The sequence below is a fragment of the Salvelinus sp. IW2-2015 genome, linkage group LG20, assembly GCF_002910315.2.
Source record: "Salvelinus sp. IW2-2015 linkage group LG20, ASM291031v2, whole genome shotgun sequence".
NCBI lineage: Eukaryota > Metazoa > Chordata > Actinopteri > Salmoniformes > Salmonidae > Salvelinus > Salvelinus sp. IW2-2015.
The window spans coordinates 43,889,073-43,906,484 of NC_036860.1; the positions used below are offsets into that span (position 1 = coordinate 43,889,073).

Below are 17,412 nucleotides of genomic sequence, written 5' to 3' on the forward strand. Positions count from 1 at the left end.
TATGGAAGCAAGAGGATACAAAACAGAAAATATCCTCAACACTGTCTGACCCCACTCATTACTTACTCATCGACATTCTTCTCTCAGTAACTAGCACAACACTCCCTTTCAATTGCAGATTTTTTTGGCATTTTTTGTATTTCACCTTTATTTAACCAGGTAGGCTAGTTGAGAACAAGTTCTCATTTGCAACTGCGACCTGGCCAAGATAAAGCAAAGCAGTTCGACACATACAACAACACAGAGTTACACATGGAATAAGCAAACATACAATCAATAATACAGTAGAAAAATCTATATACAGCATGTGCAAATGAGGTAGGATAAGAGAGATAAGGCAATAAATAGGCCATGGTGGCGAAGTATGACTTGTGGAGATGACTTGCAACCAGCTTTGCTGTTTTATCTAATTGTCACTCTCAACATTCCTCAGACTTTCTGTCATTATATATATTCCCCACATTGTCCATAAAATGGCACCAGGAAACTGCCTCAAACGCCTTTATTATTATAGTCTGTTTTTGCTCCCAAGTCACTGAGAGCTGCCAAAAGTCCTGTCTTTAAAAGGACATGCGTATTGAAAGCTATAATCAAGTTAGTTAAATAAAGGAACCTTGTCATCATAATAAAGTAACAGATGGATAATTCCATTTGAATTATTGGGTTTTAATATTGGAGATTAGTGGCCATTTTTACTAATTCATTCCACAAGGGGGTGCCAAACTATCACTTTCTGAGTTGGGAAAACACCAGGCAGTTAAGTAAGGACTAGGGAGGCATGGTTCCAATTGCTGTTTTCTCTATGTTGCAAAAACACAGCTCTGTTCTATATTTGAATGTGGGGTAATGTTAACACTACTTACAGGGTTTGAGTAGGGCTTGCCTTGGTGAACACCACAGTTAATTAGAAGTTGGATCAAGCTACATTTAATTACACTTTTGCACTGCACTGTAAGGGGCACAATGTTTTGGACTGTTTATGACAAGTTCCTATAGTTAGGCTACATTCGTTAGTGGAGTATCTGTCCTCTTCCTCAAGTTTTTACTCTTTTTCTTGAGTCAGAGGATTCAAGAATAAGATAWATGCATTTCTTTATGTTATGCATCACTCCTGGCCCCAGCTTGAGGTGAGCTGTACAGTGTCAGGGTGAAGATTCCTCGAGCCCTAGGGGCTTCCTCTGGCCGATTACTGTTTTGTGTCTTCACCTGACTTGGGAATAGAAAATGGCCTCCAGGGTGCGTGAGTGATCTTCACATACCAAAGTTTCACATCAATGCTGGGCCAACAACACACACCATACATTCTTTTTTAATATCACTCACTCAGAATTTGTGCACAGGCTTTTTTTTGTTATTTAAGAGAAAATGGTGTCCCTACAGATTTGAGAGGGTTGAATCCTATTGCTTTATGGGCTCTGCTCAGTGCTGTTGAGTCCTACATACCTAAACTCCTTCCCCTGCTCTCTCCATCTCTCCATCCCGGTGGGGCTCTGAGGAATTTAAAGCAACTCCATTGTACCCCTCCCTCTCATCTCCTTCCTGAGCCTGAGGCTTTTCTGCAGGCCTGTAGCCAGGCTGATAGACGCTGATGTGATGTGGCTCGTTGACTCTAACATGGCCTAGGTGTCTCTCTCTGCTCCCCTCTATTTCTCTCTAGGGTAGACCTGGACAGGCTCTGGGTTGTGTCTTGGCTTCAGGCCGCGATGTGCTCACTGTTTAGGGCCTAGAGATCCTTTTAACAGTGATTCATCAGATACACCCCTATGTATGTATGTATGTATGTATGTATGTATGTATGTATGTATGTATGTATGTATGTATGTATGTATGTATGTATGTATGTATGTATGTATGTATNGTATGTATGTATGTATGTATGTATGTATGTATGTATGTATGTATGTATGTATGTATGTATGTATGTATGTATGTATGTATGTATGTATGTATGTAGACCAAAACCCCACCTCCATAGCATGGGATTGCATAGACACTTCTGGGTAGTTTTGAGTATGTTCATTTCTCTAAACTCTCGTGTTCTGAGTTCTCACTGTGATGTCTGGACTGGAGAGATGCCACAGGATTTCGTTAGTTCAGGTGCATAGATAGATGTGTGTACATAGCTGTTAATATGTACAGTATCAGTCAAAAGTTTGGACACATACTTGTTCCAGGGTTTTTATTTATTTTTTACTTTTTAGTGAAGACATCTCAACTATGAAATAACACACATGGAATCATGTAGTAACCAAGTAGCCACCATTTGCCTTGATGACAGCCTTTCACACTCTTGGCATCCTCTCAACCAGTTTCATGAGGTAGTCACCTGGAATGCATTTCAATTAACAGGTGTGCCTTGTTCATTTGTGGAATTTCTTTCTTTCTTAATGCGTTTAAGCCAATCAGTTGTTGTGATAACTGACAGTCCATCATTACTTTAAGACATGAAGGTCAGTCAATCCAGAACAGTGCAGTCGCAAAAACCTTCAAGCCCTATGATGAAAGGAAGACCCAGAGTTACCCCTGCTGCAGCGGATAAGTTCATTAGAATTACCAGCCTCAGAAATTACAGCCCAAATAAATTCTTCACAGAGTTCCAAGTAATAGACACATATCAACATCAACTGTTCAGAGGAGACCGCGTGAATCAGGCCTTCATGGTCGAATTGCTGAAAAGAAACCACTACTAAAGTACACCAATAATAAGAAGAGACTTGCTTGGGCTAAGAAACACAAGCAATGCACATCAGACCAGTGGAAATCTGTCCTTTGGCCTGTTGAGTCCAAATGTGAGATTTTTTTGGTTCCAACCGCCGTGTCTTTGTGAGATGCAGAGTAGGTGAACGGATGATCTCTGCATGTGTAGTTCCCACCATGAAGCATGGAGGTGTGGTGGTGCTTTGCTGGTGACACTGTCAGTGATTTTATTTAGAATTCAAGGCACAATTAACCAGCATGGCTACCACAGCATTCTGCAGCAATACGCCATCCCATCTGGTTTGCGCTTAGTGGGACTATCATTTATTTTTCAACAGGACAATGACCCAACACACCTCCAGGCTGTGTGAGGGCTATTTGACCAAGAAGGAGAGTAATGGGAGCGCTGCATCAGATGACCTGGCCTCCACAATCACCTGACCTCAACCCAATTGAGATGGTCAGGGATGAGAGTTGGACCGCAGTGAAGGAAAAGCAACCAACAAGTGCTCAGCATATGTGGAACTCCTTCAAGACTGTTGGAAAAGCATTCCAGGTGAACCTGGTTGAGATAATGCCAAGAGTGTACAAAGTTGTCATCAAGGCAAAGTGTGGCTACTTCGAATAATCTCAAATGTATTTTGATTTGGGTAACACTTTTTTTGGTTACTAAATATATAATATATATATATATAATAAATAAACAATCCCTGAATGAGTAGGTGTGCCCAAATTTTCGACTGGTACTGTATGTATCATGCATCTGAGCTTTTATGTAGTGCTATATGGGTGATAAACCTTTTTATTCAAGTGTTTGGCATGGAAAATACTGTAAAAATACTGTAAATAACCTATATAAACAGTTACTGCTGTTGTGCTCATCATAGATTTAGTGAGGTAGAAATTATGTTTGTCAGTACATATATAATAGGAGCATTGAAGCAGTGTGCAAGTGCTGTACACAACAAGTATCCCTGCTGTTCCCAGTTAGCTATATATTTTCTCCAGAGTATATATACCAGACCCGTATACATCGTCCTCTGAAATAGTGATACACATACAGTCACAAAGGATCAACAACATTCGCAACAAATACTGTAACTTGCCTCACCCATTTTGTCTCAGCGTGAGAGCTGCTCAGAACCTGGCTATGACCGGAATGGCTCTGATTCCCCTTTCCAAGAACACTTGATTGATGATGCAAATTTGTCAGCGAGCGATTCACTGTCGACTTGGCCCCGGTTTGACGAGACCCCTAAGCCTAGGGAGTGTGAAAAACACAACATGGAATAGGGAACACGAGTTTGGATGGGCTGGCAGACGGAGGAGGCCTTACATAGAGTAAGATTTACTGAGAGGAGGGATGATATAGTGTACTGAGCCACTTCCAGTGTTTTCCGTAAGTACGTGGAGTACGCAGCCAAATAGAAAAAATAGCCAGCCAGGGAGTTCTGGGCCTCCTCCACACACACACTAAAAAATGCAGAGCAAGCTCTCTTTTGGTGGCCTCTGGTACATTCTAATGCCTTGATTCCATCTAAATGCAGCTAAATGATTTAATACTTTAATGACTTTACCTCCCAGATTGGTAATATTAGTTTTAGTATTGAATAGAAAGACATGACTTTACGATTAAAATGACTTCAAATGTATGAATTCAGTGTGCTAGTTGTTTTAGATAACGCCTAGGGCTGTTACAGTGACTGTATTACCTCCACACCGGCGGTCACGAGTCATAAAGGCAGTCAAATTACACTTGACTGTTTAGTCACGGTAATTAGGCTTCTCCAAATTCTGATGCTGCTGACGGTCATTAGTAGTCTACCAAACTTGCTAACTGCTTGGTACCAGCACTCTATTGTCCCTCTAATTACTCTGACATCAATGCAAATGTAATCGAAAATCTACTCAAACACTTCATGAGAGCCCATGAGCTCATGTTGTGCAACATTTCTATAGGCTATGCAATGGCGCGAGAACAGAGTGATGGCCTCTATTAAAAAGATCTAAACTTTCCTAATATTAAGCACATGGAGTATAGCCTACCTGGCTGGCATGGAAATAGCGTCCTCTATTTCCTATTTAAGTACATAGATGACATGTATTTTTTCCCCCCGCTGCCCATGTTTTAAGACCGCTGCATGATAATGGTCCATTCTAAATCAAAATAAATTGTATATGTAAAGACAAGATTAAATCAAGAATAGTGAAAGATTAGTGGAATCTGTGTGTGTAGCTGGACAGGTAGGATGACTGACAGTGAAGGTGAACAGGTGGTCACAGGTCAGGTGACAGAGGAATGGATGAGACTGAGGCAGGAATTCCTTTAACCATAAAGTGGTATATTTACTGAGTAGTATGTGCTGCATAACAAAGGAAACAGAATAAAGTGTATCCAATCAAATTCATAATCACAAAGATCAAATCATAACAATCATTCATTATTAACATAATTAGGGAATTCAGCAATCCAGTTCATTACGAAGTCAATAGGGATCATCCTTGAGTCATTTAGGCTCGTAACTATTTATCATGAGAAGAATAATACAAACAGTGATCGGTTATTCAATCTATAATCCCCATTAGTTTGATATCAGAATCGATCACTTCAGCAAACAATGATGTTTCATATTTCACCCTTTCAAGTGTCTTCATATGTACATGTAATTTCATTACATATTAACCGTATATCGATGGCATAATTGGCCTTTGATGATCCGTAGGGCTGTGATCATTGAACATTCACATTACACAATAGGTTTGAAACGTGCGCTCCAAGCCGCGCTCCAAGCCGCGCTCCAAGCCGCGCTCCAAGCCGCGCTCCGCGGTGATAACTATAAACAATAACTGATGGCCCACTCTCCCGATCGCAACAGATAGTTCAGCTGAAAGGTAACAGATTCGGTGGATTTACGTGGATTCATGGACGCACAAAACTTCTGGATTAGACGGAGTTAAGGAAGAGAAAACAGCGAGATCAGGCGACGGCGATTTCCTCCTTTTATGGAGTTGAGATCTGTCGGACATTTCCACCTGACCTAATTAAAGCGCCCCTGGCCCAGCTGAGCAAGTGGCCATGAATTAAAGGATTCTTCCACCAACTCCATGGCCCTTTTCTACAAATAGGCTAATATTGTCACCCATCAGACTATCACTTGTGAATTATCACTTGTCCCTCAGCAGCAGACATATGGTGAGCAATATGTTTGGAACATCGAATGGCAATCGAATCTCAATACATATAGAATCGGAATACGTACAAGTATTGTGATATTATCGTGTATTGAGGTCCTTGGCAGTTCCCAGCTCTGCCTTCCAGTATGCAAATTAGGGAGCCAAATCAGGTTCGCGAACAACCATCACTAGGCTACACTGACGAGTCACTTTAGCGGTCTCTGACAAGTCTCGACATGGGCTTTGAATCGTAGGAAAATACAAACAAGATCTTTGGTCTACTTGTCCCGATGCGATACCCTAGACATATAACTACGTTGTATGATTTATGAATATCAAAGGGATATAGGAGACTGACTTTATTCAGTCAGATTGACATCTTTTATAAACTAGTCAACACTTGCTGTTCGGTCATCAATAAAAGCACAGTAAATATGCCCCCAACTCCGTGACTGTATAGGCCTATGAAACAAGCAAAAGAAAATAAGTATATGTGCCACGAAACAATAATTAAATGGTTTTCAACTCATGATTACCACTTACATGGTACGTGTACATTTACTCACAGGAGATAATGAAGAAGCATCATGTTCTCCCTCTGTGAAAATAAATTTGACTGCAGCCAACCACAGCGTACAAAAATAACACCGGTACCGAGAGGCGGGACAGACAGCAGACAGACAAACTAAGTTTCCCTGTCATCGTTCGCTTTGTGACTGTCCTATCAATAGATCACTAGAAGATACATATCTTTCGTTCTAGCGGGAGAAGGCTATACAGACTTTTCTGACTAGCGAATTGAAACTTTTAAATTAAAAGAAGCCTAGTTCATTTATTAAGTGGATAAAGTAGCCGGCCCTACAATAAGTCCGTTATCGGCTATTAAGCCGACGGCCGGCGCTTATGGAAAACACTGCACTTCCTCTGAAGAGCTGGGCCTGGGGGAGCAGATGGAGTGGAAAGCCAAGGGAGAACAGTCAAGATGCACCATGGCCTGTGGGGCAATACCTGCTCTGTTCCTTTCAAAATAACTTGAAATAACAGGCAAGGTGATCCCATCTCACCTCTGCTATTTTTGTCTATGGTACCTCTGGCACAGGCAATTTAACAATCGAATGAAATTACACCGATATCTCTCAATTCTACTGATCACCGTCTTATTATATGCCAACGATATCTCACTTTATCGAAAAAATTTATCTCAATCACTCCCAAAAGTTTTGAAGATAGACAAATTCAGCTCTCTCAAGTTCAAAAATACATCTAACCAAATCTGCCATACTGCTTCTCAAGACCCCGATGGAGGACTTAATCTCTACTTATGAAATCCCAATCCTTTCCCATTTTAAATATTTGTGAATAGATATACAGTATTTACTTCCTTCGATAAAACCATTTCCAGAAATTAACAGAATGCTCAGATCAATTCAATTCAACCTCAGTAGATGGACTAATATCCCAGTTGCTTTAACCAGACAAATAAACTCAGCAAAAAAAGAAACGTCCTCTTACTGCCAACTGCGTTTATTTTCAGCAAACTTAACATGTGTAAATATTTGTATGAATATAACAAGATTCAACAACTGAGACAAACTGAACACGTTCCACAGACATGTGACGGAATAATGAGTCCCTGAACAAAGAGGGTGTCAATCAAAAGTAACAGTCAGTATCTGGTGTGGCCACCAGCTGCATTAAGTACTGCAGTGCATCTCCTCCTCATAGACTGCACCAGATTTGCCAGTTCTTGCTGTGAGATGTTACCTCACTCTTCCACCAAGGCACCTGCAAGTTCCTGTAATGGCTCTAGCCCTCACTCTCCAATCCAACAGGTCCCAGACGTGCTCAATGGGATTGAGATCCGGGCTCTTCGCTGGCCATGGCAGAACACTGACATTCCTGTCTTGCAGGAAATCACGCACAGAACGAGCAGTATGGCTGGTGGCATTGTCATGCTGGAGGGTCATGTCAGGATGAGCCTGCAGGAAGGGTACCACATGAGGGAGGAGGATGTCTTCCCTGTAACGCACAGCGTTGAATTGCCTGATGATGCTGTTACACACCGCCCCAGACCATGACGGACCCTCCACCTCCAAATTGATCCCGCTCCAGAGTACAGGCCTCGGTGTAACGCTCATTCCTTCGACGATAAACGCGAATCTGACCATCATCCTTGGTGAGACAAAACCACGACTCGTCAGTGAAAAGTACTTTTTGCCAGTCCTGTCTTGTCCAGCAATGGTGGGTTTGTGCCCATAGGCAGCGTTGTTGCCGGTGATGTCTGGTGAAGACCTGCCTTACAACAGGCCTACAAGCCCTCAGTCCAGCCTCTCTCAGCCTATTGCGGACAGTCTGAGCACTGATGGAGGAATTGTGCATTCCTGGTGTAACTCGGGGAGTTGTTGTTGCCATCCTGTACCTGTCCCACAGGTGTGATGTTCGGATGTACCGATCCTTTGCAGGTGTTGTTATTGTTACATGTGGTCTGCCACGGCGAGGGACGATCAGCTGTCCGTCCTATCTCCCTGTAGCGCTGTCTTAGGCGTCTCACAGTACGGACATTGCAATTTATTGCCCTGGCCACATCTGCTGTCCTCATGCCTCCTTGCAGCATGCCTAAGGCACGTCTACGCAGATGAGCAGGGACCCTGGGCATCTTTCTTTTGGTGTTTTTCAGAGTCAGTAGAAAGGCCTCTTTAGTGTCCTAAGTTTTCATAACTGTGACCTTAATTGCCTACTGTCTGTAAGCTGTTAGTGTCTTAATGACCGTTCCACAGGTGCATGTTCATTAATTGTTTATGGTTCATTGAACAAGCATGGGAAACAGTGTTTAAACCCTTTACAATGAAGATCTGTGAAGTTATTTGGATTTCTACGAATTCTTTTGAAAGACAGGGTCCTGAAAAAGGGACTTCTTTTTTTGCTGAGTTTATTTATTGTCAAAATGAATATATTGCAACAGCTGAATTTCTGTAGTTCAATGCTTCTCTTGTCTCCCCCTTCTAGCTATTGGGATAAAATCCATAGTGCGGTTTCAAATATGGCAAGGTAAAGTTAACTTGCTTAGAGGGAGAGACGTAGCAGAACTATTCGTACCAAACATTTCAATTGTATTTCCAGGGATTTGCATTTCATCCTAAATTGGTTTTGACATTATTATGCTGCCCCCTGGCTTAGTATAGAGAGAAATATGGTGTCTCCTATTGCCTTGGAAGAGGTGGTCTTCACTGATACATCCCTTAAACATTATAAACTACACTTTGGTCCTATTGTTGTGCACACCATTTCTATTTGGCGCAAAATTGAAAAACAATGCAACTGGGAATCAAAATTACATGGCAATACTCCAATATTTCACAATAACTCCCTGCTATATTGCAACCCTCAATGGTCCAAACGTTGAATCCGTACCCTTGCCGATATCATGGACAGTAGTGGTTTGAGAAAATTCAAAGATTTGAAAAACAAATACTCATTACAGGGCAAATCTTTTTTTCTATATTTAAAACTTAGGAGTTCCTTGGGAAACCAAACTACCGAACCATCCAATGATGGGATTTATAAATGAATTATTTGGGCTCCCGAAAGGACTGATCTCTAAAATATATAAACAACCTTTGGAAAAAGCTTATGTTCTGAGTTTGAACAACTCTTTAACTGGAACAGAATATGAACAAATATGACCTTGGCATCCCATAATCCAAATCATCAACTTAAATATTATAAGTTTGTTCACAGACTGTATTAAACACCAATAAAATGTTTTACGATGAGATTGGCCCCAACGGTTCACTGTGTTCCCTAAATCAGGTTGGCACATTCCTTCATATGATGTGGAAGTGGGCGCAATCTTAGTTGCTAGGGGGTGTGCGAAGGAGTGGTAAACATGGTTTCCAGGGGTGGGTGGTTTGGATGGAGACATGTTGGTTGGGGGAATGGGAGGTTGGTGGTGGAGGCCCAATTCTATTTTTTGTTTGATTTTCCTGAATGTATTATTAATTATTAAACTGTATATATTTCTTACTGTTTTTTTCTTTTGAGCGGCAGCCTACGGGTACAGGTTTTTATAAACTTATAATTTGAAATGGATAATGTACCTTAGACTGGAAATGTAGGCCTAGTACTCGAGTGGCTCCAGGAATCTTATTCACAGTTGTAAAACGAAAGCGAATTACATCTGTGTATGCGCTGTAACTCTATGTATCATTTTAGCACAGGGTATATACACTGGGCAGTTTATTCGATACACCACCCYGTTCACGAAAATGGTTCGCTCCTACAGATAGTCACATAGCTTAATATATAAAGCAGACAGACAGGCATTGAGGCATTCAGTTACTGTTTGATTGAACGTGAGAATGGGAAAAAGCGACTTTGAGCATGGTATGATCATCGGTGCCAGGCGTGCCCGTTCCAGTATCTGAGAAACGTCCATCCTCCTGAGCTTTTCTTGTATGACAGTGTCTAGGTTTTACCGAGAATAGAATGACAAACAAAAACATCCGGTCATCGGCAGTCCTGTGGCCGAAAACAGCTAGTTGATGAGTGGTCGAAAGAAAATGGCAAGAATCGTGCAAGCTAAGCTAACAGCCACGTTGTTCTTTCTCTGTATTCTCAGATTATTTATTTTACTGACCTCCCTCCTGTGTGTGTGTGTGTGTGTGTGTTTGTGTCTGTTCAGTGTGTGAAAACGGAGGCAGTGTTCCACTGTGAAGGCTAGAGGGGGTCTGCCCTGACCCAGTGTCTAGGGGAGGTGATAAGCCTTTCCTGTAGTTAGTGCCTTGCCTCATAGCAGTCCTGTGGGTCGCCTGCCTGCTCTCAGCCACAGGATATTGTTCTGGGCCGGATTAAGGGGACCCATTTAAACAGCTGGCCCACTCCAGGCCCAGAGAGCTGACCCCCAGGGTCCCAACGCCACCATTCAGACTACAGAAAACAAACTGGCTACTAAACCCCAAATCACTGTGCATAATATGGATGTATCTATGCTATTTTGCTATCACACCTCAGGAGTATACTTGGGCGGTATCAAAACAAGCCCAGTAGGTGCTGAGGGACTCCTGTTGTAAGAGGTGGTCCTCAGGGCCATTTTTTTGCAGCTATTCACCCTAACATTCCTCTGAGCTCCAAACTTAGTGTGGAAATCTCTTTTTCTTCGCTATCCCTAAAATCATGCGTTAGGCTACTATTTCATGTGTTCTATGAGTTAGTTACATTCTCACGTTTAGTATATTACAGTTATGTCAAGACATTATAGACATGTTTTTTGTCTGTTTTTTTATTTTCAAGGTGTTTCAAATGGGAGAAACTAAGAGTCTCACACGCCATGCCAGTAGCCTGCATTCTTTGTTTGTTTCCAGCCACTAGGCCCATGTAGACTCCTGGGTCTTGTTAATTTGCTACGGTGTGCACTAATTAATTAACAAAAATCACGCTTTTCTTTTTGGACAGTTTCATGTAGTTCCTCTCTAATTCGTTCTGTTTGGTGCCCATGTAGACTGAGTGTTCCTGCTCCTGGTTGTTTAGGCTATATCTCTTTCTTTCTTCCGGGGCCAACATCGCTCGCTGGCGGTCAGCGAACACTGCTGTCAGGGGAGTAGGCATGCTAGGCCCTAACTTTGATCCTAATTGATGTAACAGTGGTGGTAAAAGGCAAGTCTTCGTGCGGTAAGGATATTAGTTGTTTATTGTTGGGTTCATTACCCCCGGCAGCTTTATTGACCTAGAAGGACACTTTGGGTTTAGGCTGAGGTGAAGGGGGTTTCTCTGGTGGCAGGGGAGGTGGGAACCTCTAGTTTGTAATCAAGTGGGAGGGGCCTGGCCTCTCTGTGACCCTAGAAGACTAAAGTATCCTTTCTCAGGGTTGCTCATGGGGTTTCCCAGCATGCATTTCTCTCAAGTTGCCATGTATTGTAAACCAAGCTTGTTGACTTACAACATCTTGGAGGAAGTCAATAATGAGGCATCCATCCATCCATCCACAGAGAGCAGGCGCACCAAAATATTTTCTATGGGGGGACAATCTTATCTCCCCCTCCATGTACAATGGTGAAATTTGAAGTGAATAGCGACAGGGTAAAATGTGTTGACATTCTCTGCCCTGCTGTTGAGGTCCAGGTATGCGGCAGAATGGAAGGTGTTTATTTGGTTTTCCAACTATGTCACCCCTCTGCCTCTTTTCCCCTTCCTTTTTGTTGTTTGGCCGTTGTTGGGTACCTGTTACATATTTGTGTTATCTGTAAAACATACACTCTATTTTTGTGTTTATTTTATTTCTAAGATACAAATGACTAAGGGTGTGAATGTATTCTATTGGTTTCATTTGTAAGATCAAACAGTCTCAATTATTTTATGATTGATTTAATCGATATGCTCCGATGAGTAGTTTTGAACTATTAGTCCATTCAGTAAAAGTACATGTCTGATCTAGTTGTCTCTCTTCCAGCCTATGTTCCAGGCCTGTCTGTAAGGTGTTTGTGTCTTTCTGTGTGTATGACCTATATCTGTAGACCGAGGAAGTGGAAGCGGAGGTGGAGAGGGGCCAAAAACATAAACAAGGGCCCCAATCTCTTGTCACCTGATATAAGAACATTTCAGAAATGAAGCCCATCGTATCACACAGCAAAAGAAAAGTGTTTTGTCAACCTCCTCCCCTCCCCCCTCTTATGTTTTCTTAGATACCAACTGCACCTCGCTTCCTCGCTTTTTCTCTCTAACACAAAAGATCCACAAAAAGTTTCCATGCCTGCGACGTCAAGCGGTCTCTCAAAACAAAAAGCACAGTGTCGGAACGATATGAGGGGGGGATGAAAAATGCATGATAACGAACAAAAACCCGAGAACCGCTACAAGCCATTGTGGAAAAATGGAATAGACCCAGGCGTTAAGCTATCTCATCAACTGCTTTGTGATTGAGGAGAGCAAGACCCCAACCCCCAATGCTATATAAGGCAATGAAATGTGTTTTGTTTCGATGTGCCCCTACTCTATTCTCCAGAGGGACAGAGGATGGGATATTTTTTCTTCTTCTTTCAATTTAAAAGGTTTTATCGGCATGGGAAACATATGTTTCAATTGCCAAAGCAAAATAAATGGACAATAAACAAAAGTGTAATAAACAATAAAACTAACAGTAAACATTACACTCATGGTATATTATGGCAATGTACAGTGTTGTAAAAATGTGCAAATAGTTGAAGTACAAAATGGAAAATAAAGAATCCGTTAATACGGGTTGTATTTGCATTGGTGTTTGTACTTCACTGATTGCCCTTGATCTCTTTCTCTCTTTTTCTCTCTATTTCTCTCTTTTCTTTTCTCTCTCTTTTCCCCTAGTTGTTTTCCTACCTTTATCTCTGTAAGCCAGATGATACATCTGCCTTTGCTGTTGCTCGGCACTGATTGTGAGATTGGGTTTGCTGGCCTGTTGCTCTATGTATAAACCATGGTAAATATTTATTTGGAGATCATTAGTTGGGTAAATGAATCCATGAATGGTACAGGCCATCAGAACCAGTGCTTTGGGGAGGCCACTCTGCAAGGAGTTACTACGTACTGGATGTGTATGAGGTTAGAAAGTCAATGCCATTTTGTATTTATTACAATGTTCATTGATTTTGCACCTCATAAATCCATCAACCCTTACTTCTTTCCTCCTTTATTCTGTGAGACGCAGCATCGCAAACAACAATTCTTTAAAGATGGCTTCCAAGCAGCTGTCTGTTTAGGGCAAATGTTCCATTTGAGAGTTCAAAAATGTTGTTGTAATCAACATGCTTTTATCAGGCATTCACCCACCAACTGATTTAAGGTTTTAGGCCAACAGATGTTATTATTTTTAGATGCATATAGATCTTAAGTCAAGGACTGAATGTCCTTTTGAAGCACATCTGAAATGCGTACTTATTTGAATTGTAACTCCAAGTAATCCCTAGTTGTCATTTTCACTAGTCCTGTTGTAGAAAATGGAAAGTTGTTTATCGTTCAGTGGGTTTTCTGGAGGGGTGTGTGCCAGCCTGGTGGTTGTACTGCCCCAGTGAGGGCATAGTTGCCTGGGACTTGTTCACCCCCCTCCCCCCTGTGGTCCAGGGGCCCTGGCCCTCCTAGCCTCAGACTGGTAGAGCTGATAAGGGTTTCAGACATGCGTGAAGGACTGGGGAGATAACAGCACTCACCTAGGGGAAGTGGCCATATCAGATTCCTCCATCGCAATCACCTCGGACTGATAAAGCTGTCAAAATGGCTTTGCTCTGACGTTTCCTAGGACTATCTCCAACGGCTATCGTTGTCTTCCCAGGCAGGTTGAAATGGGAAGAAAAGTGAATGATTGTAGTAGAGATTTTTTTCCCTCCCTCCGTTCTTAAAGTGTGAAATCATTAGAAGTTAGTGTCTGACCCCACTTACTGAAGATACAGGAGTGATGAATGTTGGGCTGGGCTCCGTCCTCCTACCACACACAGTAATATCCTGAGGTGTCTGAGGAACAGCGTTTTAATGAAAAAACATGGAGGGGGCTGGAGGCACCCTAGATCTGTGGAAATATCTCAGAGCTGGATTAGTGTAAACCAATTTTATGGAGGGTCAGGCATAAAACCCACTAAAAGAGGCAGTTCCAAGAAGGCTCTGAGGGACTGCATACCTAAGCAAAACCCCTTTTCTCAACAGTCCTGTAAAGTTACTAAAATTCCCCACTTCCACTTCTTCCATGACCACACGCCACATTCTCACTCTGCCATAACCACGTTCCCCACTGCAACCACTATGAACTCAACCACAAGTGGTTGTTGCATCATGAGAGGCGAGTGTATATAGTCTATGGACTAATACCCAGAGCTGCTGCTCACACATGGACCACATTCAAGCGCAAGCAGTGGGAAAGAGCTGCACCCGAGTACCTCCCCCTTCACCACCCGACCCCAAAAGGCCCATGATGTATGTAGCCTAGATGACTTATTGGCAGACAACTAGCTGCCTTGTTCAGCATGGATAGAGGAATGGAGTTTTTAGCCTCACTGATTTAGCCAATTACCTAATTTAAGAAAATTGAGGAACGAAAGCAACGGATATGGGATACGTGAGTGAAAAGAGGGACGTTTATCTGAAAAGGCTGTGGCTCCACGCCACCCTGCTTAATGTAACCTTTACTGAGAGAGAGAGGCATGTGTGGACCCAGGTGGTTGCAGTCACGTAGTGAAGAAAGATGTACGTAGTCACAGAGACCAATTTTGTTAAATGTTTTTGATCAATTTTGAGATTGTGGTAAATTGGGAAAGACCTAAAGGCTTCTTTTCAGATTCGTGCTCCGAAGTAAGGTGTTGAGAATGATTCAGAATTCCTAAGAAAGAAGCATAGTAGGAATTTTAGAAGAAAGTTGTGGTTGAATATTCCCATTATGTTAAAGTACTAGAGGAAGGGGAAACCACCAGCCCTCAGTTTACCTGGACCCTGATGACAGTTTAAAAGGCCCCAGAAGTGGAGTATGAAAGCTCGCAGAGTGTTTTGGCACCAGTACAGGATTATCCACAATCCTGGGCCCTTAAAATAGTCTTTGTGGCTTCCACCAAGTCAACTGATTCAGCCAAAAGCTGAAGAACTGCACTGGTTTTGGTGCATTGATTGACTGAAGACTATGCATAGTGGTTTGGGGCGGGAATCTGCCTTAGCATTATCTAGGTTAAGTGCTGCGATATTACTATTAAACACAGGCCAGGCGGCACGTTCTTAGATCATCCTCAGGGTTCACTAGTAGCGAACAACAGACAGAAGGAGGGATTGTAGGATGGAGATGTGAGGAACAGCCTGCTTCAGAAAGAGGTGGAATGATGTGACTGGAAGAATGGTGGGTTGGAAAGTTGGGGCAGGGGGGCTGAAAGATAACCACATCTCTCCATCGGGAGCCCCCAGACCAGATGGTAGAACCATTCATACTGTAGATGAGAGAGAATTGGTCAGAAAATGCCAGCCACACTGCCACATCTAACGCTTACCTCCCATTGAGCGTGTCTGTAAATTAGACAGAACAAGGATGATCTCGAGTCTCTCTGACAATATTATTGCTAATGGCTGCCCTCCTGCGTGTGAGGAAGACCCTCATATCTCAGCCCGGTGTGATGGTTGTCTGTTCCTATTAGACGTGTCCCTGGGGCAGCTCTGTTGTGGGGAGCATCTCAGTCTCCCTCTCTCCCTCCCTCCCCATGAGGCCTGGAGCTGTTGAAAGCATACTTGGAGAGTTAATCAAGTCTGTGATTGATAGCTGCAATAACGTTTAGGCTTGTCTTTTGGTATTGTTGTTATTGTTCCCTCTCCAGAGAGGACAATGAATGAATGACTTCAGTACCCAAAAGTTTTGGGAATGTCTTCCATGTTTGTGGTGAGGGTTTATTAAATGGCCCGTTGAGGTTTCTCTCAGTGGTCTGGATTTAGTATGTTTAGGTCCATAGGGCAACATTGAAGCCTTAAATTGTGGTTAGATATATTAGAAAATAAAAGTGATTAAAATACTGGTGGGTTATTTGTGGTTCTTGGGTATTTGAGAACCTGATATGTCCCCTGAATCTATAACTACATCTTAAGAGTCATTTTAATTAACTTTGTTCTTTCGACGTTCTCAAAACCTGCTTTGTCCTTTGTTAATTTGGAACTTTCATTAACTTGAGACATTTGGAGACAACACAGCACAACAATATAGATTAAACCCCAGTAAATTAGGAAAAGAAACAATAAGGGGAAACAAACTCTCGCCACAAATTAAGGACACACATGTGGTCCATCATAACTCAGACCTCCATCTGTCCTCCAAACAAACCTATATAACATTAACAAATAGCGCAGCTAACAAGATGGCTGACATTATGCTGCCCGGAGAGGAGAGTCTGACCTCTGTTCTTCTGTATAGTTATTTATTTACTCTCCTGCAGTTGTATTGTAAATCTGTCAGCATCACATATAAGCATCCTCTATTATACAGTACATGTCTGTTGAGTTCCTGTGGTAGAGAGCCTTTTGATTAATAACCTGATTTTCTTCCTCCCTGTACTTTCTAGGCTCCACACAGCACAGAGAGCCATCAAGCAGACCCAGGTGACGGTGCAGAAGATCGGGAAGGAGATTGAGGAGAAGCTGAGGACGACAGCGGCCTGCAACGAGCGGGTGAGTCAGCCAGCCACATACAGATCCTCCACTGATCTCTGCTCATCCACAACTCATCCTCTTGCAAACCCATTATCTATGTTGTGCCAATATCATGTGCTTACTATAATGATCAGTTTGTCAGATTAGACCTGGCTAGGAGAACTGAAGTCTTTGTTCTTTTTTTATTTGACCAAAGATGATTGTGCTCGTCCAGATGAGTAGCACTAGCAGCTACTCCTGTAGTCAGCCAAAACAACCACCTGGGATCATCCAGCAATAATAATCTGTGGACGGCACCAAGCTAGCACTAGGCTAAATGCTCAGCACATTGTAGATAGTGTATTACACAGATCCTTATAAATATGTAATTAGACCCTCAGGCTTTTATCGTATAATCTATTTGGACAGATT

At 42.3% G+C, this 17,412-nt stretch overlaps 1 protein-coding gene across 3 annotated transcripts in view; it reads left to right on the plus strand.

Annotated features, from left to right (window-relative positions):
• The window catches only part of LOC111981214 (UV radiation resistance-associated gene protein), a 148,288-nt gene that overhangs the window by 27,521 nt on the left and 103,355 nt on the right, over positions 1-17,412 (plus strand). For all 3 annotated transcript variants that reach the window (XM_024012384.2, XM_024012385.2, XM_070449417.1), the window contains exon 7: positions 16,914-17,019. In XM_024012384.2, the coding sequence (XP_023868152.1) occupies positions 16,914-17,019 (106 nt within the window). The remainder of the gene's footprint in view (positions 1-16,913; positions 17,020-17,412) is intronic.